We start from the raw sequence: 23,652 nt of genomic DNA, 5'->3' as shown, positions 1-23,652 counted from the left end.
AACATTCACATTCAGTTTTAAAGCACCTTTTCGATCCGAGGGTTATCCTAGTTTTTCTTTGGTACAGTACTCGAAAATTGATAGTTGATGTATCAGTGTTAGGGTCATGTTTTTAGCTCACCTGGTCGAAGGCCATGTGAGCTATTTTCATCACTTGGTGTCCGTCGTCGTTAACATTTTTTTTTCAAAACTCTTCTCCTCTGAGCTTACTTTACCAATTAAAACAAAACTTGGTATGAATGTTCCTTGGGGGTATTCTGCATAGACAAGATGTGGGGATTATCGATCCGTCAAAGAAACATGGCTGCCGTTACTAAAAAAATAACATAGGGGTCAGGCAGTAGTTTTTTTGCATATATCTCCAAAGCCGTTGGGTTTAGCTGAATTCTGACACGAGGTAAAAGTGTCCAGCATGTTGAGATCTGTCTGCGGTTAAATTTTCTATTAATCCAATAAGCCATGTTGGAGACATTGCCCTTTTTCAACGGTTTTTGCTATGTTTAATGTTATTTCTTTCAAAAATCTTCTCCTCAGACACTACTTTACCAATTGAAACAAAACTATGTATGAATGTTCCTTGGGGTATCTTGCATAGAACTTATGTGGGGATTTTTGATCCGTCAAAAAATGGCCGCAATAGAACATAGAGGTCAGACAGTAGTTTTTCGCATATATCTCCAAAATCGTTAATTCTTTCAATAGCTGAAATGATCCTTATTCTTAGGACTACAAAAGTCTTCAGACTTAAAAGTTGTCAGACGACTCCTTATAAGAGTTATTGCCCTTGAAATAGGAAAAATGACTTTTTTTACAGTTTTCAGCCAATATCTTGAAAACTATGATAGATAGAAAGAAACGATCAGATTAACTAGTTAATTACCTGCATGGATCCAGTTGTTCAAACGTAATCCACTGGATAAATATTTATCCAGCGGATAACTTGTACAGATTTCACTAGAATTTTCCAGTGGATAACTTTTATCCGGCGGATTAAACTTTTGAATAACCGGAACCTGATTTCTTCAAACTTAATACAGCTCTGCACCAGGTCTGTTGTAATATATCTTTTAATGTCAGTTAAGTTAAATACTAGTTAAGCATTTCTATACACAGCTCGATAACAGGTTCACAATAGAGCCTTCATAAAACCTTAACCTTCTTACCGACAAATTGCCTCCATATCGGACATTCCGGACTGACTTATTTGAGATAGCTTCATTAAACAGACAGAAACAGCTTGTCTGTCACACGCTCCATCTACCACTGAAAAAAAATGGAAAGACTGTCAACGACAACAGCTATACTTTGAATGGTTTAATAATGTATATAGTGTCATGATTGACAATGTATATATTGTCATGATTGATAATGTAAAGAGTATCATGATTGATAATGTATATAGTGTCATGATTGATAATATGGCGAGAAATAATATCGGAAAACTCCTTTTTTTGGTTACTTTGTATGTTTTATTTTTGTTGTTTTTTTTTCTTTGTTGTGTTTGTCTGTCTTCCATGTCTGGTATTTGTCCCTGGATTATATTCTTTTAATTTCCGCTAGAATCGTGGTCCCCTTGATCACTCTTTAACACAAACAAATACATAATTAACAAATAAAAACGTATTCGCAGAAAATATTGATGTCATAGATTCCACAGAGTGGTTCTTTTTATGACAACTACAGAAATTGTGTATTTCGTTATGAACTAAAATTACTTAGTAAGGGCTTCAACCCATGCAAAAAAAACTTGAAAATTGTTAACCCCGAAACCAAAGTTTGTCCACATTGTAAACGGTAATAACAAAATTACCGAACTATTAGGCAAAAACTCCAGTCAATAATCAATGGGTTATAACAAAATTACCGAACTGAATATTTCGATGTAATTGAGAAAAGGAATAGTAAAAAAGGAAAGTCGGTATAAAAATGATAATGTCAAGGTAAAAACCGGAAATTTGGAAACCAACGCAATAGTCCTGACAGAAATACTGTAAACGTACTAATTTTCGCTATTTTGGCGGTGGACAGAAAACCGCGAAAAATGTGCACATATTAAAATAAATTCTATTTGCTCTTAACAAAAAGTGAAATAACTCTCGGATAAAAAAGCCAAAATGTTTCGAGATGACGATATCATGACCAAATGTTATTTAAACCAAATGTTCATGAACATGGCATAAAGCAGAAGAAAATGTGGATAATTTATGAACTTATCATCATCAATGAATAGTTTCACTTAATTTGCTTTGTGGCACTTTAAAGCTTGCTTTATAGTATGGTTTCGCCTATCATTGAAGACCATGTGATAACCTGTAGAAGTTTGATTGTTTATCTTGGTTTTTGGAGAGGAATGCCTCATCGGCAATCATACTACATCTTTTATTTATACTTGATAATGGGCAAAAGTACCAAAGCTTCAAAACAGATGAACAATTCAAAGACATCAAATTCGAAAGACATGACAAAAACATAGAAACAGGAAACAGACGATCCACATATACAATGCAGACAACATAATTAGATATAGTTACATTTAGAAACTGAAGGTAAAAAAAACAGCACACACACACACACACACACACACACACACACACACACACACACACACACACACACACTTGCAATTAGAACTCGAACAAAACAACATCATGAGTGACATCATGTCCTACTCCGCCAAAGGCGCCCGTCACATTTCAAATTTATTAAGCAACAAGTTCGGAGGGTTGTCGACCCAGTAAGACGTGAAATCTAATTGAAGATAGATGTCTTATAGTGAGATAGAAACCTCATATTGGTCAAACCAATTGTGGCGACGACCATAACACTTGAGTGCCTGAGCATACTTCTGACTTACATTCTTATTTGAGAGTATCTTTGCTGTACTAAGAATAAGCAAGGGAACCAAGGTTCTAGTGGTAATCAAAAGAATATAATCCAGGGACAATGACCAGAAATGGAAAACAGATAAACACAACAAAGAACATAAAGTAAATAAAATCGTACATATAAAGTAACAAAAGCAATTGAGCAACTCGCACTCCATTAAAAACCGGGAGCATTAACCAGGTGCACCAGTAGGGTAAGCGTCCTCAGCTTTTCTAGAAACATTCGCCGAGTTGCTTATAAAAAGAAATTTAGTGTAAATATCACAACAATAACAGATACAGTTTGAATTGTTTACTTTTTAGGATAGAAATCTTTACATATTTTTCGTAAATACCGAGGCGCCATACTGTTGACTGTTCTGGCCATATCTTTCTTGAAAAGGAAATTATACGATTTGTATTTATTCAGCGAAGAGTGTGAATATTTTTCAAGACTGTTTTGGTTCTCAATTGACGAATTGAAGCTCTCTATTTATGAATGCCTAAAAGGAACAAACCGGATATTGAAGCTTTTTCTGTCCAAATATATAGTGGACCTAGTTAGTGATACAGCTATTAACATTCCCGTCGGGATCGATTTAACAAACCTAGAAATAAAACCGTTTTACACTATTACTTCTAATAGTCTCTCAGCCTTGACCTTTGAAAGTAACATGCTTCAATTACACGGAAGGTAATTAGAAACATGTGACGCCATTATATCAAAATATCTTGATTGGTATTGTCAATAACAATCCACCTAAGAACCATACAGGAGTGATTTGGTTTCAAATAATCTTATTCAGAAGAGGGGAAAATTAAATTTTCTTTGAAAGGGAGATAACTCTTAACTGGCAAAACACTGTATGATTATCTATAACTTGAATGTAATTTTACAAGAGGACTTCATATGCCATAAATAAAATGTTTTAAGCTACTGTACTTTCCTAAACATAATGATGTGAACATTTCCAATGACTAACTTTATTATAATTTTGCATGATTCAATTAGCGCCAGCTTTTTCAACACAAAACTACATTAGATTGTCTAAAACGTCCTGTGTGATTTAATTGTAACTGTCCAGGCTATTTCCCCGTTTTGTGTATCTTACTGTTCTCGTTTACCAAGGACGTGACATTTTTTTAAAGAACACACATTTTCTTTGTGTTGAGGTTATGAACAATTTTTTTCCTGTTAAAACTATTTCTTGGATTTCTGGACAAATTTATGGCATACATACAAATGAGCTTATTGCCATAAGGGATCGTGGTTTTCAAATGGTCTGTTGAAACTTAAATTCAACAAATAGAATTTTAAAGTGATGAATAAATACGAAAATGTATAATGGATTACAAACAACAGTTTATCACTCAATTTGTTTTTTTCGATCATAAGCGAACATACGAAAAAGCATGTTTATGTTACTTTTAAAACACTTGCCATTTCATTTCATCTATACAGCCTATTGCATTCACAATTGGCAAAAAGAGATTGTCATGGTCGTAGAAAGAGACCAACAAAAAGATTAATGTTTAAAAATATTAAAACAAAAATAAACCGTTCGGAGAAAAACTAAATGAAGGAACAAAATAACGTTTCTATTCTACAAATAAAATTTTGCCTTAATCCTATAAGAACATGAAGTTAAATATTCAAGAACTTATTTATGATCTTGTCTTTTTGTTTTTTTATGTAAACATATTATTGTAAATATACAATTGATTCAATTTAGTTTAAAGAAATGCAACATTTTTAAATTTGAATATCAGCCTCCATAAAATTTAGATAAGCAAATTGTGTTACCCGTTATAACTGCTAAAACAACACTGAAAAGTTTAAGTTCATCCATCTTGAACATCTTTGATAAGATCCTCTGATGCAAAGAAAGAAGTACCACAGATTATGACTATTAAGACCGGTGACTTTAAACTGGACTAATGAGCAGTTTCATCTGAGCACATTTTCCGTTTGTTTATCTTGTTAAAATTTGTATGGTCAACTTTTTATCCAATTATATACACTGATAAATGATATATTTCTGTCGTCACGTTCAGCTGTCATTCGGATTACTTCTGCTCCCACTTCAGTAATTGTATGGGGTGAACTTCTCATTCTATGGTATGTACATGCGAAGTAAGAATGTCGTGGGAATTGAATTTTGCTTTGAGGAGGACATTTGGAGTTGGGAGAATTTTTTATGTATATAAACATTGAATTTATTTGAAACATTGGTTTTGTCGAATAATAAATAGAATACATTTTAAGTAATTCTCTGTCTAAGAATAAAGCAAAAAGAGAATAAGGTGTGGCACATGAAAAAAAAAATCTTAGAGATTTTTTTGCATCATCCAAGTATTTCTACCTCACAACCTTCATAAATATCAATCAAAATGTTTGTAAAATTTGCCTTTATAAGATATTGAAAGGTCAATTTTAGTTGAAATGCACGTTGAAAAAATGGCGGGAAAGTTTCCTCGCACTTTCCCCTATATAAACAGTCAAAAATATCTACACAACAGATGCTTCAGGTGAATTTAAATAACTTTCAGTTGTTTTGCTAGATATATTTAATATATTTGAGGCAAACAATACTTAATTGAGAAAAAAGATATATAACTCATTGCCTGATTCTTACACAGAATGGTGCTTAGGTTAATAAAGTAATGTCATGTATACAGAACAAACTATGGAGTTAATTAAGGAATGTGAATTTGAGCACGATTTGGATTTTATTCTCCATTGAAAATTTTGATAAGGACGTTTGGGGATGGTGTATAGATGGCTTACGACCAAGGAAGAATATTCGTTTTATGCACAGATCAAAGTCTATCGCCACTACAAAGCTTGTAATGACAGTTTGTATATAACCAAATACATTATTTTCAATATTTGTAAGTAATATTATTTGCTAAAGAACGTCCACCTCTGAAATGATGTCTTTATGAGTGCATAACTTGATTCAAACTAGAGCAAAATTTATAGGTGTGATGTTTTTCTTTGACCATTTGTCTCTTAAAACATATATAACTTGTATTGGGGCTGTTTTAATGTGAAAAAAATCAGATTAAAATGAACCGGAAGAACACACTCCTAATTTATATATCATTTGAAACAAAATTATTTCTACTATAAAATAAAAAAGTCGCAGGTGGTCCAGTTTTATGAATAATGGAGGTAAAATGGAGAGGGGTAATTTCATGAAAATATAACAGAATTTTTTAGATATAATTTCTAAAACAATGAATGAACAAGGAAATGTCATTCTTTAACAATCGTAAACAACTATTGTGAATTGAATGTAATATTCAATCATTTATGTATGACTTAGTTTAACGTCATATCATGACGTTTTTTCGACATTAATCAAACTAATTCATTTTTTAACTTAGACATTCGTTTTTGTAACTACCCCGTTAGTCAAATGGTTGTAAAAAGTAGTGGATTTGTATGTTTATTCTTTATTTTTTTTATATAACTGAAATTAAAGGACCTGGACGATGAAATTGTCAAAATTATGGATTTTTATACAAGGCCCCTGTCTGTCTTTTATCTGCAAAACGTTTTACATCCAATATTTATTATCAGAGACAGACGTAGGTATAATAGAACTGCCACATCAAAGAAGATACTGCTACCACATCAAAGAAGAGATTGTTGAAAACCATAAATATGTGTCATTCGTACCTCAAAGAAGAAGTACCTATAAAATACAAGTAGCTATATCATTAGCCAATTACTTCTATAGAACCACAGTATATAAATTCATGGTAGTTTTTTTTACCTCAGACTGTAAATTGAAATCTTTAAAAAACACACACAAACAACATTTGCTGAGGTGTCTCTGCAGAAAAAAGGCGAATAATTGAAATTAAAATATATCAAGTGCCTGTGACACAGAAATTAAAAACGTAAAACCGTTACAAAGATCTTGTATTTTAATCATATTTAGATAAACAAATAGATGATGTCGCTTGATTTTAATCAAAATTCGCGATGTTACAAATCTATATAAGTGTGAGTAAAAAATCAGAAAAAAACAAAGGTTTAGACCGACGAACAGACAAGCAAAAAAAAAAAAACCGACATCTTTAACCATGTTTTGGCCATATTTAATGACGTCAGAACTTTCTTCTGGAACTTTTTTTTACACTTTGTGAGATTGAAAAAAGGGACAATTTATGTGTAAAAGAGAAATTATAGGAACTAATATTCTATCGGAAATCAGAAGAATGTAATGAAAGAACAATAACTAGTATTGAAAAAACAGACGTATAACAAAAGCATCAAGTAACAAAAAATAACACGTGCAAAAGTAAATGAGCAACTCGGACTCCCCTAAAAACTGGGAGCATGGCCCGTGTGCACCGATAGGGTCCTAAGTGCATTTTCAGCAAAATATCGTAATCATTATTTTTTTTATAATAGTACATCATCATTTGTTGTTTGCACCAAGTCGCAACAAAATATAACTGAACTATTACCATTCGTAGTATCCTAACTATTTTGAGAAACATTTTTATAGGTCAGGTCAAACGTAATTATATCATTTTTTTCTGTTATACATCTGTTGCACTATTATACGTAATCAAAGAAACAAAAATAGGACAAACGGCTATCTTTATTCTGAAAAAAAATGTTTGTTTTTTTCTCGAATGATTAATTTTGAACGTTGAAAGTAAATGAAAAGTACACATCTAAAACTGCCAATATCAGTTTAGGGTACCACATACATGTACTAATATAACAACCAACATGCATTAACATACATATAGCAACTTGTGTGTACTAACTTCGTTTTTTTATGCTGACATTGTTCTTTTGTTTTATTGTTTTATTTTTCCGCCTCTGTGAAAGGTTTGGGGAGCGTTGTGCGTTCACAAACATGTTAAATGACGCAAAATACTTCTTGTGCCTGTCCCAAGCCAGGAACCAGTAGTCCAGTGCTTGTCGTTGATTGTATGTACATTTATATTTGTTTTACGTTTTACATTTACATCAATCTCATGTAAGCATTAAAGTAACTTGGTTTCAAATGAAAGCTTGATAGGCTTTATTGAAATTCAATATGATACAAACATATCACTAATTTTAAAAGTTATGTCCCTTACCCTAGGTATACCTTCTTAAACAAAATTAAATTAAAAATATTTTGGGGGACCCCTGGTCTACTGCCTTTAATTGCTCTAGTAAACTAACTCTTGATAACAAAATAATAAACAGGAAATTACGCTCATTTTCCTTGTTAACGAATAAGAATCTAATCATTAGATTTGAGTATATAAGTAAGTTTATACTTACAAGAGTGTATATTGTAAAATGATGAGATGAACAGAAAACAATTAAATTCCTTTTAAGTTAAAATAGTAGTACATGTGTCTATTTATTTAAAAAAAACACTTGTCTATCGAAAAAAACATTTTAAATTTAATCATTCCGAATAGGATGTAGATGTAGGATCTACCAGTATAGATTTTTTGCCATTTAGATCAAATCTTAATATATATTGTGAACTTGACTTCAAACCTTTGTCTTATTTAAGTTAAAAATCTACTTTGCAAAGTTATCGTGTTAAACAAAATACTTGGCCTGAAAAATATATGTTCTGAATTACTAGCAGACATTAAATTTTTTTTTGTATGTTTGACGTCCATGAAATATTAAGACGAACACTAATACCATTTAAACAGGCATTTGAATAGAATGAAAAAGTGTTTGCCACGAGGGAATGATACGACAAATGAGTATCACGAGAAGTACTTTTCTGCCAAATTTCATGTTTGTAACAGAAAGTGCACATTTTTTTTTAATCGGACTTTTAATATTGTCCTTGAACATAACGGGGCCATTTTTCACCTCCGCCTTCATGATGATTTTCAGGAACCTTTATACAGCCAACTTATTTATAAATTTGTCACCAATAAATATTTCCGGTTTTTTTTAGTAAAGACCTACATTAAGACCATACTTAATTATAAACAGAATTAACTCTATTCAGTACCTTGAAAATAAAATATGGATTAATAACTCCCAACCCGAATCAATGTGCACCTGTGAACAAACACAATATTTAGTTAATTGTCATTCTCTGTAAGAATCAGGCAGAGGGTGAAACTTAGTATGAAAAACCCCACCACTTTGGAAAGTATTATTTATCTATTTGCACCATTGGAATCAAGAAAAAAGGGCATAATTTTCCATATCATTGGAAACAGAGATCAAAGAGTCGTCTTCGTTTTCAATAAAGAAATCAATGAATCAGTGAAAGAGTAATCAAGGGAACCAAGGTTATAGCGGTAATCAAAAGAATGTAATCCTGGGACAAAGACCAGACATGGAAAACAGACATACACAACAAAGAACATAAAGTAACTAAAATCATACATACAAAGTTACAAAGTAAATGAGCAACTCGGACTCCACTAAAAACTGGGAGCCTGGACCAGGTGCACCGGTAGGGTAAGCGTCCTCTGCTTTTCTAGAAGTACCCGCCGAGTTGCTCATAAAAAGTCAAGTCCGGGGTAGACAGATGAGGGAAGGAAAACTATGACCCGTTTAATAAATCAGTTTTCATGGTGCTGGTGGATACACCATAACGATCCACGAGTTCATGATAACGGCCATAAAACTTCTGTAGTGATGACTTCAATCTTGTAGCAACATAACTCTGTTCCAGACGCCTATTTGTTAGAGTTCTAGCTCGATACAAAAAGTCTGCGTAGTTTCGGCAAGCTCTGGCATAACGTAGGAGTTGTGATATGAACACTCCATACGCAGGAGCCGAAGTGATGTTGCCACAGATGAAAGGGAAGTTGACAATTCTGAATGAAAAGTCATCACGTTTGTCGTAAAGTTTGGTCAATAGTTTTCCTTTACCATCGATTTCTAATTGTAGGTCAAGATATGAGGCTGACTTCACGGTGTCTGTAGTATCCTTTATCTCAAGTGCTTTTGGGTAGATGCGATGTATCAAATCCCCGAAATTAGGATTGTTTAAAGATAATATTTTCTGATAGGTAGGGTTTTGACGTGCATGTTTCTGGTTTTACTAATTCTGCCTGATTCTTACAAATACTTACACTTACTCAAAAGTCATCCGCATAGAAACATATTGATGCATCAGTACATTTATTAACATCAATTAACGTCTGTATCTTTATTAAAACTGTGATGTTGAAAAGGTTACCTCTCATTCTAGGACACGGGGGGATCACATTTCACGTTGTCATCTTCTCATACAAGTTTTATTGTACAGTTGTGTTGTAGAGTTTTACATCCTTTAGGAATGATGTCGGAAAGGTAGGTGTCGTGTATCCTGAAAAGGATGGTTTTTGTGGAGGTAAAACTATGAAAATGAATTAATTAAGTATAAATATACTAGATTTATATAATGTTTACAAAATTACAAATCACAAATACAATATTTCTTAATACAGAAAAAAATAAGTTCCATGAGTATTTATTTTTTACCACGTACAAAATTTATACTTTGTAGGTATTAGATTTGTTTTTGACTGTTATAAGCATTTAATACTGTGAATAACTGTTTATAATTTACATGAATTACAAACATTTACAACAAAATACACCAAATGTCTATGAAGTCATCATCAAATTCTGTATTTAAAGCTTTGTGTCTTTGTGTAGGCGTGTGGTAGATTTATGTAATACAATTTATGTAATACAATTTATATAATATAATTTTCGTAGAAAAAAAGCACAGTGGTATAGGCGTAAGTGTGTCCGTGTGTAGGTGTGTGTGCGTTTATGTGTCACATTTACGAACAAGCAACAGTAGGATTTTCGGCAGCTGCAATTTACACACAGTGAGTTGAAAAAAGACCGCTTTTCTCCAATTGAAAGAGGGGCTTCGTCCGATATTTCACAATTCTTGTCAATGGGCCCTGAATCAACAGATTGAAAAAATATAGTCACAAATTTCAAATTTTATATACGTTAGTCTACTGTTGAAATTATGGTTTATTATTGTTTGTTGCAATTACATTAAAAATTGGGTTATTATTCAAATTTGAAACTCTAAGAATTCAGGAAAGTATTACAAACGATCTAGTTTTGTTTCTAAAGTCTAATGGTATTTAAAAATCCTTTTTTATTTATATATTTTCAAAATATTCCCATGCGGTTAAAATACAAAATTTCCTCTATATATGAGCGTATAACTTTTTAACCACCGGTGGTAATAAAGTTTCCCGCACTTTACATTCGAAATTTCTTAAATTTGTGGTTATCGATTACGATAGAGAGGCTGGTCATGAAAAAATATTTATAAAAACTATTAAACGATGCAGGTTCATAAGTCAATCTAAGAAATTGGCAGCAAACACTGTTTGTACACATATCCATGATACTAGTATAAATGTGTATGTATTTTCTCCGGTCAAAATGATTTGAAACAGTGGTGGAAGATATGAATTAGGTACGAATAAGATCTATTTTAATTTCAGTTTCAAATAAAATAATAAATTAAATTTGTTAATGGCCGATTTGTAAACAAGAACCGAAATCACCATTTCATAAGTTACATAATAATTAAGTACAAATTGACCTACCAACCATTCAAAGTTATTCATATTAAGTACCATTCTGTGTAAGAATCGGGCAATATGTGGCATTCTATTTTCCCCAATTTAGTCATTTTTGGCCTAAAATATATTCAGTACATCTAGAAAACAACCCAAAAACTATTTAAGTTTATTCTGAAGCATCTGTGACATAAATATTTTTCCCGCCAATTTTCTAAAGTGCATTTCAAATAAATTTGATCTATCAAAGGCAAATTTTACAAACACTTTGATGGTAAGACTGGTTATAAATACCACAGAAGGGTCCTTTAACGTACGAGGAACGTGGCATCTTTCCCACCACGTTGCACCACTATGGTTTGCGGTCAGGTTTTCCATATTATAGCCTGACAACCCCAGCATGAAACACGCCAGGGGTACCCCATTCAACCACCTGGGGCACACAACACAGTTGCTCTGCGGGCAGAGCCCCTAGCCCCTGGCTAGGATTCTGAGCACTATTTAGTCGCCTTTTACGACACGCTTAGCGCTGCCGTGGGACTATTCTTTTGACACCCGGACCCGTGCGGGTGTTCAACGATAAAAAAAGAAAATAGATTACACAGAATGCTTATCAAGTCATTGAAAAGGAGAGATAACTCTTTATTTTGCGCAACATTTGGTTAATTTAGGGAACTTTATAATCATTTTCTAAGCTGCCCATTGTCGATTAGAAGAAAGGTTGTGCTATTTGTCCAAACTTACATACACTTTGTATGATATATGTAACAAAACTTTCCGTGGGAAAAATATATTTGCCCCCCCCCCCATATCATAGAATATGCCTAATTTTTACAAGGAAAGTCCAAAATGATTTCTTCTTTTGTAGGTGGAATGCTACTAAAGGAGGTAGACTTAGGGTATGGGACATATCATTGCAACCTTTGTATTCAGCATTTTACATCAATCTCATGTAAACATCAAAGTAAGTTGAAATGATTTCATTCGGATTCAAATGAAAGCTTGACAGGCTTTGGTGAAAATAAATATGATACAAACTTATCACTGATTTCAAGAGTAATATGCCTTACCCTAGTACCCTCCTTAGATATGGATTGTAGACAATATGAAATTTATTTCTGGCGTTCAAAGCCAGTGATCATAAATGCACGTGACTTTTTATCTACCAGAAGATAGGGGTTTCCTGCCATCTAACATTATCCAAGTTTTCAGTATGTTTCATTAGGGAAACTGATTCTTCATGAAAATTCATTTCCGCTGTCTGTGTTAAAATGAAGATCTTAAGCCGGCATGTTATATATCTATATTTTACAATCTCCAGTGGAGAAAAGATTTAAACCACTCGTTCCTGAAGGAGAAGCTTTATTTCATCACTCAGGATTGACAGTTGCATTATCAGCACCGATAATTCCTCTTAATAGAAAGTATACACCATAGTTATTCCTTACAGACGAGTTTGAAAGCTGATAAAATAATGAAGTAAAAAGGTGATGTGTTTCAATGGACAATTATTGTGTTTCTAGCGGTTTTTTTCTTTTTTGTTTGTTTGTTCCACACTGATATTATTTCAAATGTTTTGCTGGATTTTGTATTAATCTCTTTTGCATTTGCCGATACAAGTTATTCATAGTTATTTTTAGCAAAATATCGTGTGACCAAATAAGACGAACTTTTTTGTCTGCTTTTCTTTTGTTATCATATGTTACATTTTTTTTAGTCATTATAAAAGACGAAAAAGATTGGATAGAACGGATTTGTATTTCTCTTTTCTGAAGAGTGATCAATTTTTCGATTGATTTTTAACATGAATTTTAAATCATGTGATTGCCAGATTGATATAAAAAATGTAACGTTTTGGCGGAGAAAGTCCGAGGATGAAATTACCGAATGTATTTCACAGTGTGAATTATCGAAATTTATTACCCTAGGAACATTCGATAAAACACTGCTATCTATATAATAAACAATGTTATTATTCACATCCAAAGCCTAATATATTGACCTACACTTAGAAATCGATGGTAGAGGAAAACTATTGACCAAACTTTACGACAAACATGATGACTATTCATTCAGAATTGTCAACCTTCCTTTCATCAGTGACAACATCCCTTCAGCACCTGCCTATGCAGTGTTCATATCACAACTCATACGTTATGCCATAGCCTGCCGAGACTACGCAATTTTTTTTTGTATCCGCTAGAATTCTAATAAATAGGTTTCTGGAACAGGGTTATGTTGTTACAAGATTGAAGTTATCACTACAAAAGTTTTATGGTCGTCAGCATGAACTCGTGGATCGTTACGGTGTATCCATCCGCGCCATGAAAACTGATTTTTCCAACGTGTCATAGTTTTCTTTTCCTTTTTCGTCTACCCCAGACTTAACTTTTTATGAGCAACTCGGCGGGTACTTCTAGAAAAGCAGAGGACGCTTACCCTACCGATGCATCTAATCCATGCTCCCAGTTTTTAGTGGAATCCGAGTTGCTCTGTTGCTTTTGTTACTTTATATAGATGATTTTAGTTACTTTATGTTCTTTGTTGTGTATGTCTGTTTTTCTCGGCCATGGATTACATTCTTCTGATTACCACTATAACCTTGGTTCCCTCAATTATTCTTTCATAATTCGAAGTAAATAATAGTATGCACAATACCTGTACATGTAACTGGCGAAAATGAATTACTAATTCTGGATTGTGTTATCCTGGTTTGCTGCTGCAGGTCTATTCTTGTGACACCGGACCCACACGGGACCAAGTGACAAGGAAATACAGGGGTAAATTTGATATGTCAGGTAAAAACAAGTGCAAAGGAAATATAGGAGTAAACTTGATATGTCAGGTAAAAACCAGTGAAAAGGAAACATGGGGTAAACTTGACATGCCTGGTAAAAAAACCAGTGACAAGGAAATACAAAATGTAAAGGGGTAAACTTGATATGTCAGCCTGAGGGAAAACACGTGAAAAGATAAAACAGGGGTAAACTTGGTATGTCAGGTAAAAAACAAGTGACAAGGACAAATAGGGGTAAACTTGGTATGTCAGGTAAAAAACAAGTGACAAGGAAAAATAGGGGTAAACTTGGTATGTCAGGTAAAAAACAAGTGAAAAGGAAAAACAGGGGTAAACTTGGTATGTCAGGTAAAAAACAAGTGACAAGGAAAAATAGGGGTAAACTTGGTATGTCAGGTAAAAAACAACTGACAAGGAAAAATAGGGGTAAACTTGGTATGTCAGGTAAAAAAACAAGTGACAAGGAAAAATAGGGGTAAACTTGGTATGTCAGGTAAAAAACAAGTGACAAGGAAAATAAAGATTGTTTAATTGATTGTTGGGATACCCGAGCAGCAATATTTCTGCTATATTGACCAGGCAATGAACATGAAATAAATGATAAAATGAAGATAAAATGATGAAATGAAAAATAAAAAAAATTGGATGGGACACAAAGATTGTAATATTTTTTCCACAGTGGCCAGATTTTAAAGGGGAAGATCATGCCAAAGAACTTTAACCCCGCCGCTCCCAAGTCAGGAATTTTTGGCCTCTGTATGTCTTGTTTCGTTTTCACCTTTAGTTTATTTTTTATGATACTTGAGTATATAAGGGCAATTCTTTCGTTGTACCTTTGCATAATAATGTTTTTTGGGTCAGCTGTAGCCTGTGCTGTGGTATGAGGGTTTCACCGTCGTTTATTAAAGATCAAAGGGTGGCCATAGACTGACATTTTCATATCAGCGACAGCGGAGTTGTTGTCGATTCGATATATACACCATACCTTTCCTCGTTATATTCCCAGAAAGGAATAAATCTTAATTGCTAAGTGATTTTTTTTTACATATACATGCACTGATTCGATTAAAGCTACAACAACAGGCAAATTTGTTAAGTTGTGATTTTACTGAATTTTGCTGATCCATTGAAACAAATTTATAGTTGTGCAATGGAAGCAATAATTGTCCATAATACATACAGAATATTGTGATAACAACGTTTTTTCATCAAAGCAGATCGATAGCTCTGATCTAATTATTTTTCGCCATTACTTTTCAAGATTGCAGGCAGGACATTCATCTGGGTTATTAATACTGTAACCATGGTAAAAAATAAAATAACGGTTACGCTGTTAAGCACGTGTATTGTTTACATATAATTTCAGCTATTTCTTGATTAGTTTTCAAATAAATAATAATAATTACTGACTATGTTTGTGACACATTAAATCATAATACGTACATTTCAAAAGAATCCTTGCGTTTTATTCGAACTTTCTTTTCCTTTTCTGTCTTGAGTCCGTGCGTCTTCCTTGCCGTTGATTAACCACTTTCGCTTTGAAATCATATTTTTTATAAAGGATCGACCCTTACATGCGCGGTCACCAGACGTTACAGGCATACCAATTTATCTAGGTCAACTTTCTGTCTTGCAAAACAATAAATGTATCGACACCTATTTCATGTATTTAATGCATTCTATATGAGGATATCAAATGATATTATACATGAAATGTACAATTTAGTAGAAATAATTCAAAGTTAAGGCATATTTCAACAGAAACAAAATTTACCAAAATGACAGCTTATGCAGCTTTAAGTTTCCCATCTCAGGTGGTAAACTGTGTTTGTTCATTCATGATCCTTGATAATAAAAGAATTCAGTTTATGAAGTGATTTTGTTGTTTGTATTTTGTTTCACTGAAAGTTTCACCTAGTTCATAACTGGAAAGCAGAGTAAAAAAAAAAACAATGAAAGGAAGACATATGGAAATATGAATGTGAATGTATACCCCACTTGAACAGGACGTTGTCAAAATTGCTTACAATGCATATATAGAGCCACACATCAATTTTACATCAACCTATACATTGGAAGCCAAATTAATATTGTGACACCATTTAGACAGACAGAAGGATTCCAATAAGGGTATAATAAAAGATTATATGACTAAAAATATTTATGCAACAAAATAAATAAATCAATAAAGGTAGAACATAGATCAGTTGGGGATATATATAATTTATAAGAGTTTTGCAGTTTTTCTAGAAACACCCGCACACTAATATTCTTTACATGTTGGTCTTATATTGCCTAGGTTTCTGACTTATATAATATTATTAGAAAGAAAATATCTAAATTCTCTGACAATAATACTATCTATTAAAAAAATTGAGGGAATAAAATAAAATCATAAAGTTTATTGTATTATGAATTAAGATTTCGTATTGAAATGCCTTTTCAGCTCACCTGGCCGAAGTCCATGTAAGCTATTGCCATCACTTGACGTCCGTCATCGTCGTCTTTTTTCATTTTTGTCAAAACTCTTCATCTCTGAAACTACTGAGTGAAATTATATGAGACATTGCACAAATGTTCCTTAGGGTATCATGCACAACATTTGATGAATGGAAAAAGGGGCGGGACACAAGGAGAATGGGGTCGACAAATTTGGATTGCCACTGGAAATAGGGAGAGGTGGGTAGGGTAGGGCAATTTAGCCTCCTGTGGCGGAGCCCTATGGTTCCTACTCCGGGAGAATACCACAGTAGGGTTCTTTAACGTGCGAGGAACGTGGCATCTTTCCCAACACGTTGCACCACTATGGTTTGCGGTCAGGTTTTCCGTATTATAGCCTGACAACCCCAGCATGAAACACGCCAGGGGTACCCCATTCCACCACCTGGGGCACACATACCAGTTGCTCTGTGGGCAGAGCGCCCTAGCCCCCGAGCTAGGGTTCTGAGCACTATGAAGTCGCCTTTTACGACAAGCTTAGCGCTGCTGCAGGCCTATTCTTTTAACACCCGGACCTGCACAGGGGTCACACAGTAGTTTTTCGCACATACAAGTATCCCCATAACGGTTAGGTCTAGCCAAATTCTTTTAAATGAAATGATCCTTATTATAAGGCCTACAAAAGTCTCAAGGGATAGACGTTGTCAGACGACTCATTGTAAGAGTTATTGCCATTGAAAGGGGGAAATGACCTCTTTAGCTCACCTTGCCAAAGGCCGAGTGAGCCTATTGTCATCACTTGTCGTCGTTGTCGTGGACAAATTTTGAAATTTTTTTTCCTCTGAAACTATTAGACCTACAGGTTTTAAATTTATCATGATTGTTCCATATGATGTTTTGTACAAAATCACCTTTGGAATTTATGATCAATGTAAGAACATGACCGCTGTTACTAAAAATAGAACATAGGGGACTGAAGGCAGTTTTTTTGCAAATAACTCAAAAACCGTTGCCTTTAGCAAATTTCTGGCGTGGGTAATATTGTTCAGCATCATTAGATGGAATAATGTCGAAATTTTCAAAACGATTTGTCAACTGATGTAGGAGTTATGTTCCTGAAATAGTTCTTTTTTGTTTGGCATTTTTCGCTTGGGCAACTTTTAAAATCTTCTCATAAACCATTGCACAGAATTGAATGAAAATTGGCATATTTTGTTAGGGTATACCATACAAAATTACCTTTGGAAGTTTTGATTCGTGAAAAAAAAACATGGCCACCCTCAATAAAAATAGAATGCACATAGGGGCCATAAAGCAGTTTTTTGCAAATAACTCAAAAACTATTGACTTAAGCAAAAATTTTGCGGTCAAATATTGTTCAGCTTTATGAGACGGACTTAAACCAATTTTTTTATAACTATTCGTCCACTAATGTATGGGTTACGGCCCCTTAAACCGATTTTTTTACATTTTTCGCATGTCCAATTTTGAATATCTTCTTAAAATCCATTGCTTAGAATTCAATGAAAGTTGGCATATTTGTTTCGCAGGGTAACACACAAATAACCGTTCGGATTTTTGATTCATTATAAAACATGACCCCTGTTACTAAAAGTAGAACATAGGGGTCAGAAAGCATTGCTTTGCAAATAACTCAAATATCGTTGCCTTTAGCAAATTTCTGGCATAGGTTAATATTGTTCAGCATCATTAGATGGACCGGACATATTCCGAAATTTTCAAAACGATTCGTCATCGGATGTAGGAGTTACGGCCCTGGAACAGTTTTTTGCCATTTTTCGCATGTGCAACTTCGAAAATCTTTTTCTAAAAAGAACACAGACTTCAATGGTATATTTGTTCCATAGGGTATCCCACACAAAACAACTAGTAAGATTTTTTATTTGTGGAAAAACATGGCTGCCATTACTGAAAAAAAGAACATAGGCAGTTTTTGGAAATAACTCAAATACCGTTGCCTGTAGCAAAATTCTTGCAGGTAATAATAATCGATCAGCATCATGAGATGGACCTATGCCGAAATTTTCAAATAAGCAAATTAACCAGGTGAGCGATTCAGGCTGTCTTGAACCTCTAGTTGTTTTTTTTTTATTATTAAATTGCCGCTTATGAAACAAGATGAAATTAACTTATTAATTGTGCATTTGTACCAAAAGGTAATTTAATTAAATTCTAAAAATTATTTAAACGTTGCTTTTTTAAATTTGAATATAAGAGTAATCAAGGGAACCAAGGTTATAGCGGTAATCAACAGAATGTAATCCAAGGACAAAAACCAGACATGGAAAACAGACATACACAACAAAGAACATAAAGTAACTAAAATCGTACATACAAAGTAACAAAAGTAAATGGGCAACTCGGACTCCACTAAAAACTGGGAGCCTGGACCAGATGCACCGGTAGGGTAAGCGTCCTCTGCTTTTCTAGAAACACCCGCCGAGTTGCTCATAAAAAGTCAATTCTGGGGTAGACAAACGAGGGAAGACAAACTATGACCCGTTGAATAAATCAGTTTTCATGGTGCTGATGGATACATCATAACGATCCATGAGTTCATGATGACGACCATAAAACTTCTGTAGTGATGACTTCAATCTTGTAGCAACATAACCCTGGTCCAGAAGCCTATTTGTTAGAGTTCTAGTGCGATACAAAAAGTCTGCGTAGTTTCGGCAAGCTATGGCATAACGTATTAGTTGTGATATGAATATGAAATACTCCATATGTAGGAGCCGAAGGAATGTTGCCACAGATGAAAGGAAAGTTGACAATGCTGAATGAAAAGTCATCACGTTTGTCGTAAAGTTTGGTCAATAGTTTTCCTTTACAATTGATTTCTAATTGTAGGTCAAGATATGAGGCTGACTTCACAGTGTCTGTAGTATCCTTTATCTCAAGTTCTTTTGGGTAGATGCGATGTATCAAATCCCCCAAATTAGGATTGTTTAAAGATAATACGTCATCTATATAGCGAAAATTGAGATTGAAGGATCTAGGAACGTATAAAATAAATAAAATAACACCATATCCACTCAGCAAAACAAAAGACAGAAGTCGTCGCTGGTGACCCAAGGTTACATGGGAGAGAAACTTTTGGAACGAAAATATTACCGGGCTGGCAGACTATCTCGGACTATTCATGATTGGTTGATTGTTGGGGTCTAACGTCCGAGCAGCAATATTTCAGCTATATTCAGACGATGAACATGAAATGATGATGAAATGAAAAAAAAGATGGGACGCAAGGATAATGGGGTCGAAAGATTTTGATTGCCACTAGAAAAAGGGACTGATGGGTAAGGTCGGGCAATTTAGCCCCTTGTGGCGGAGCGCAAAGGTTCCTACTCCTATCGAATACCACAGAAGGATTCTTTAAAGTGCGAGGAACGTGACATCTTTCCCAACACGGTTCACCACTATGGTTTGCAGTCAGGTTTTCCGTATTATAGCCTGACAACTCCAGCATTAACACACCAGGGGTACCCCATTCCACCACCCGGGGCACACATCCCAGTTGCTCTGTGGGCAGAGTGCTTAGCCCCGTCTAGGTTTCTGAGCACTATTAAGTCGCCTTTTACGACAAGCTTAGCGCTGCTGCGGGCCTTTTCTTTTAACACCCGGACATAATATAACATATCACAACTACGCAGAATTTTTGTATCGCGCTAGACCACTCACAGTTAGGCTTCTGGAGCAGGTTTATGTTGCTACAAGGATGAAGCCATCACTACAGAAGTTATATAGTCGTAATCATGGACTCATGGACCGTCATAGTGTATCCATCTGTTCCATGAGAACGTATTTGTTCAACATGTCAAAGTTTCATATCCTGGACTTGACTTTCAATGAGCAACTCCGCGTGTGTTTCTAAAAAGAACAGGAGCTTGCCCTACCGGTGCAATTTGTCCGTGATCTTTATTATGAGTTTCTGTTTTCCATGTCTAGTCTTTGTCCCTACAATACATTCTTATGATTTCCACTATAATTTTGGTTCCCTTGATTACTCTTGTAAGTTGAAGTTAAAGGTTTTTGTTTCGAGCCTGACTGGCATTTTTTTTTGTTTTGGTTTTTTTGTTTCGGTTAAAATTGCGTTATTATAATGTCGTTTCTCAGGACAAATTATCGATTGGTCACATTTTGTCATTGGACAGTCCGTATTGTACTAAATTTTATTTCATAACACCTGTTATTCCAGTGTTTCCTGATCAGCCAAATGTATAACCGATTTGTGAAGAAAGTTTGCCCATGTACTTTATCTGCATTTTTGAAAATTCGCTATATTTAAAATTTGCCGTCTTGACTTATATCTACTTTTACAGTTTTGACATCTACTTTTTTTTTTGAAAATTCGCTATTTTGATTGAGCCCGTTTGGTACATATCTGACAATTAAATGTACTTCTTTCTCAGAACTAATTAAAACTTTCTTTTAATGAAACTAAATTTCCGAATTGCCTAGTTAGATCTTCATTGGTCTTTGCAGTTAAACTTTTTTTCAGTCAATTAATTTTCTTGAAATTCCAAAATATTATCTATAATCACATTTCTCATGTCATGATATTGCACACAGTAAAGTCGAAAAGTTGAAAAGTCGAATATCAGTACACTTGGTTAAAAATGTTCCTTACGAACAGAACTATTTTCATCAAAGGCCATTTAATCTTAAGTACAACAGATCTAATTAAACTGCAATTCAAACAAGTTTCCTAATTTACTAAAATTAACAAGCGAATTGCGATTTGTATTCAAAGAGAACGGTTTGAAAAAATATAGGTAATACCTCATATTTACCTAAATTTGCCGTCCTGAATGAAGTTCTTGTACATAAGTCTTTGTATAGCGTTTCTTGCATCTACCTTCTTTTGTAGAATCATATATTATGTGTGATATACTATAAGTATATACGTATGCGTCATGGATGATATCAAAACATTTACTACAATTACAGACAATATACAAATACTTATTGGTGCTCAATTAAAAGTAATGGACACAATTTTTGACGTTTCTCCAAGATTGTTCGTGGCTTTACACTTAAAGGTTTGTGTATTTTTTTCTTTCTTTTTTTCGAATTTCATATTCAAAGAATCTTTCGTTTTTGTAATCATTACATATTTGTTGTACATTTTTTGTGTCTTTGGTCCAGTTTTATTCCAATATCCAATTAAGTCACCATTGACTGTCCATTCTATACCATCAGCAGGTGGATCACATTCCACAAAACATTTCATGTTGAACTCACCGCTTCCAGAAATGATATAACTATCCTGTTCTGATTTGTTTTCCACTTTGATTGAAACAATCGGTTTATCTGAAAAGTAAAATTGTTCAAAATATTAAACACATTTAAGTGATCTCTGAAATTATTTATTATTTTGTAATTAAGTACTACGCTGAGGCATTTGCTGTGTTTGTCGACTTTCCTTTCATCTGTGGCAACATCCCGTCAGCACCTGCGTATGGAGTTAACACAATTCATACGTTATGCCAGAGGTTGCCGAAACTACGCAGATTTTATTTTGCGCTAGAATTCTAACAAATAGGCTTCTGGAACAGGGTTATGTTGCTACAAGATTGAAGTTGATCACTACAGAAATTTTATTGTCGTCATCATAAACACTGATGATCATAATCCTGATCACTAGTGTTACCATCTGCACCATGAAAACTGATTTATTCAACGTGACATAGTTTTCGTGTCCTCGTTTGTCTACCCCAGACTTGACTTTTTTATGAGCAACTCGTCGGGTGATTCTAGAAAAGCAGAGGACGCTTACCCTACCGGTGCACCTGGTCCATGCTCCCAGTTTTTAGTTGAGTCCGAGTTGCTCATTTGCTTTTGATACGTTGTATGTATGATTTTAGTTACTTCATGTTCTTTGTAATGTATGTCTGTTTCCATGTCTGGTCTTTGTCCCTGGATTACATTCTTTTGATTACCGCTATTACTTTGGTTCTCTTGACTATTCTTTCATCATATCCGTTTCTTCCTATGTTAATATGCTTTTAAATTTAAAGTTATCAAAATGTCTAGAATATAATGAAGATTTTCTTGAAAACTTCTGACTATTTACTATTATGTTGAACTACGATTTTATAATAAACAATCTATATTATAAAGGGAACAAACCGTATTTCTATGAACCGTGTTCAAAAGATTAAAGAGTAATCAAGGTAACCAAGGTTATAGCGGTAATCAAAAGAATGACGAAAACCAGACACGAAAAACAGGCACACACAACAAAGAGCACAAAGTAACAAAAGCAAATGAGCAATTCGGACTCCACTAAAAACTTGGAGTATGGACCAAGTGTACCGGTAGGGTAAGCGTCCTCTGCTTTTCTAGAAACACCCGCCGAGTTGCTCATAAAAAGTCAAGTCTGGGGTAGACAAACGAGGGAAGGAAAACTATGACCCGTTGAATAAATCAGTTTTCATGGTGCTGATGGATACACCATAACGATCCACGAGTTCATGATAACGACCATAAAACTTCTGTAGTGATGACTTCAATTTTGTAGCAACATAACCCTGGTCCAGAAGCCTATTTGTTAGAGTTCTAGCGCGATACAAAACGTCTGCGTAGTTTCGGCAAGCTCTGGCATAACGTATGAGTTGTGATATGAACACTCCATACGCAGGAGCCGAAGGGATGTTGCCACAGATGAAAGGAAAGTTGACAATTCTGAATGAAAAGTCATCACGTTTGTCGTAAAGTTTGGTCAATAGTTTTCCTTTACCATCGATTTCTAAGTGTAGGTCAAGATATGAGGCTGACTTCACAGTGTCTGTAGTATCCTTTATCTCAAGTTCTTTTGGGTAGATGCGATGTATCAAATCCCCGAAATTAGGATTGTTAAAACGTCGCTGGACTATGCCTGTATACCGCTGTATCAAAGTGATGTGACTGTTGTCATAAAATAACCCCCATGTATCATGAACCTTAAAACCGACTAAAGAGAACAAAATACGGCTTAACCCTAAATGC

The 23,652-nt window shown here is 34.3% G+C and overlaps 2 protein-coding genes across 11 annotated transcripts in view; both read right to left on the bottom strand.

The window, feature by feature from the left end:
* Positions 1-21,595, bottom strand: part of LOC148621128 (uncharacterized) — a 39,928-nt gene extending 18,333 nt beyond the window's left edge. Inside the window, exons 1-4 of one of the 6 annotated variants that reach the window (XM_088575183.1) lie at positions 21,456-21,595; positions 12,572-15,827; positions 10,049-10,177; positions 1,164-1,263 (exon numbers count right to left, since the gene is read on the bottom strand). In XM_088575183.1, coding sequence (XP_088431309.1) covers positions 1,164-1,263; positions 10,049-10,055 — 107 coding nt within the window. In that variant the 5' untranslated portion in view covers positions 10,056-10,177; positions 12,572-15,827; positions 21,456-21,595. Of the gene's footprint in view, positions 1-1,163; positions 1,264-4,668; positions 4,854-6,646; positions 6,707-9,947; positions 9,967-10,048; positions 10,178-12,571; positions 15,828-16,653; positions 16,784-21,455 lie in introns of those variants that run through there. The other 5 variants (XM_088575182.1, XM_088575186.1, XM_088575181.1 and 2 more) reach the window with 5 other exon arrangements.
* The window catches only part of LOC148621127 (hemicentin-1-like), a 29,953-nt gene continuing 22,158 nt past the window's right edge, over positions 15,858-23,652 (bottom strand). For 4 of the 5 annotated variants that reach the window (XM_088575187.1, XM_088575190.1, XM_088575188.1 and 1 more), the window contains one exon: positions 15,858-21,975. In XM_088575187.1, coding sequence (XP_088431313.1) covers positions 21,638-21,975 — 338 coding nt within the window. In that variant the 3' untranslated portion in view covers positions 15,858-21,637. The remainder of the gene's footprint in view (positions 21,976-23,652) is intronic. The other variant, XM_088575191.1, reaches the window with a different exon arrangement.

The sequence above is a fragment of the Perna viridis genome, chromosome 3 (genome assembly GCF_037379345.1).
Source record: "Perna viridis isolate PV_CMFRI_1.1 ecotype Kerala chromosome 3, ASM3737934v1, whole genome shotgun sequence".
In the NCBI taxonomy this organism is placed as follows: Eukaryota; Metazoa; Mollusca; class Bivalvia; order Mytilida; family Mytilidae; genus Perna; species Perna viridis.
This window is presented reverse-complemented; position numbering and strand designations above follow the sequence as displayed.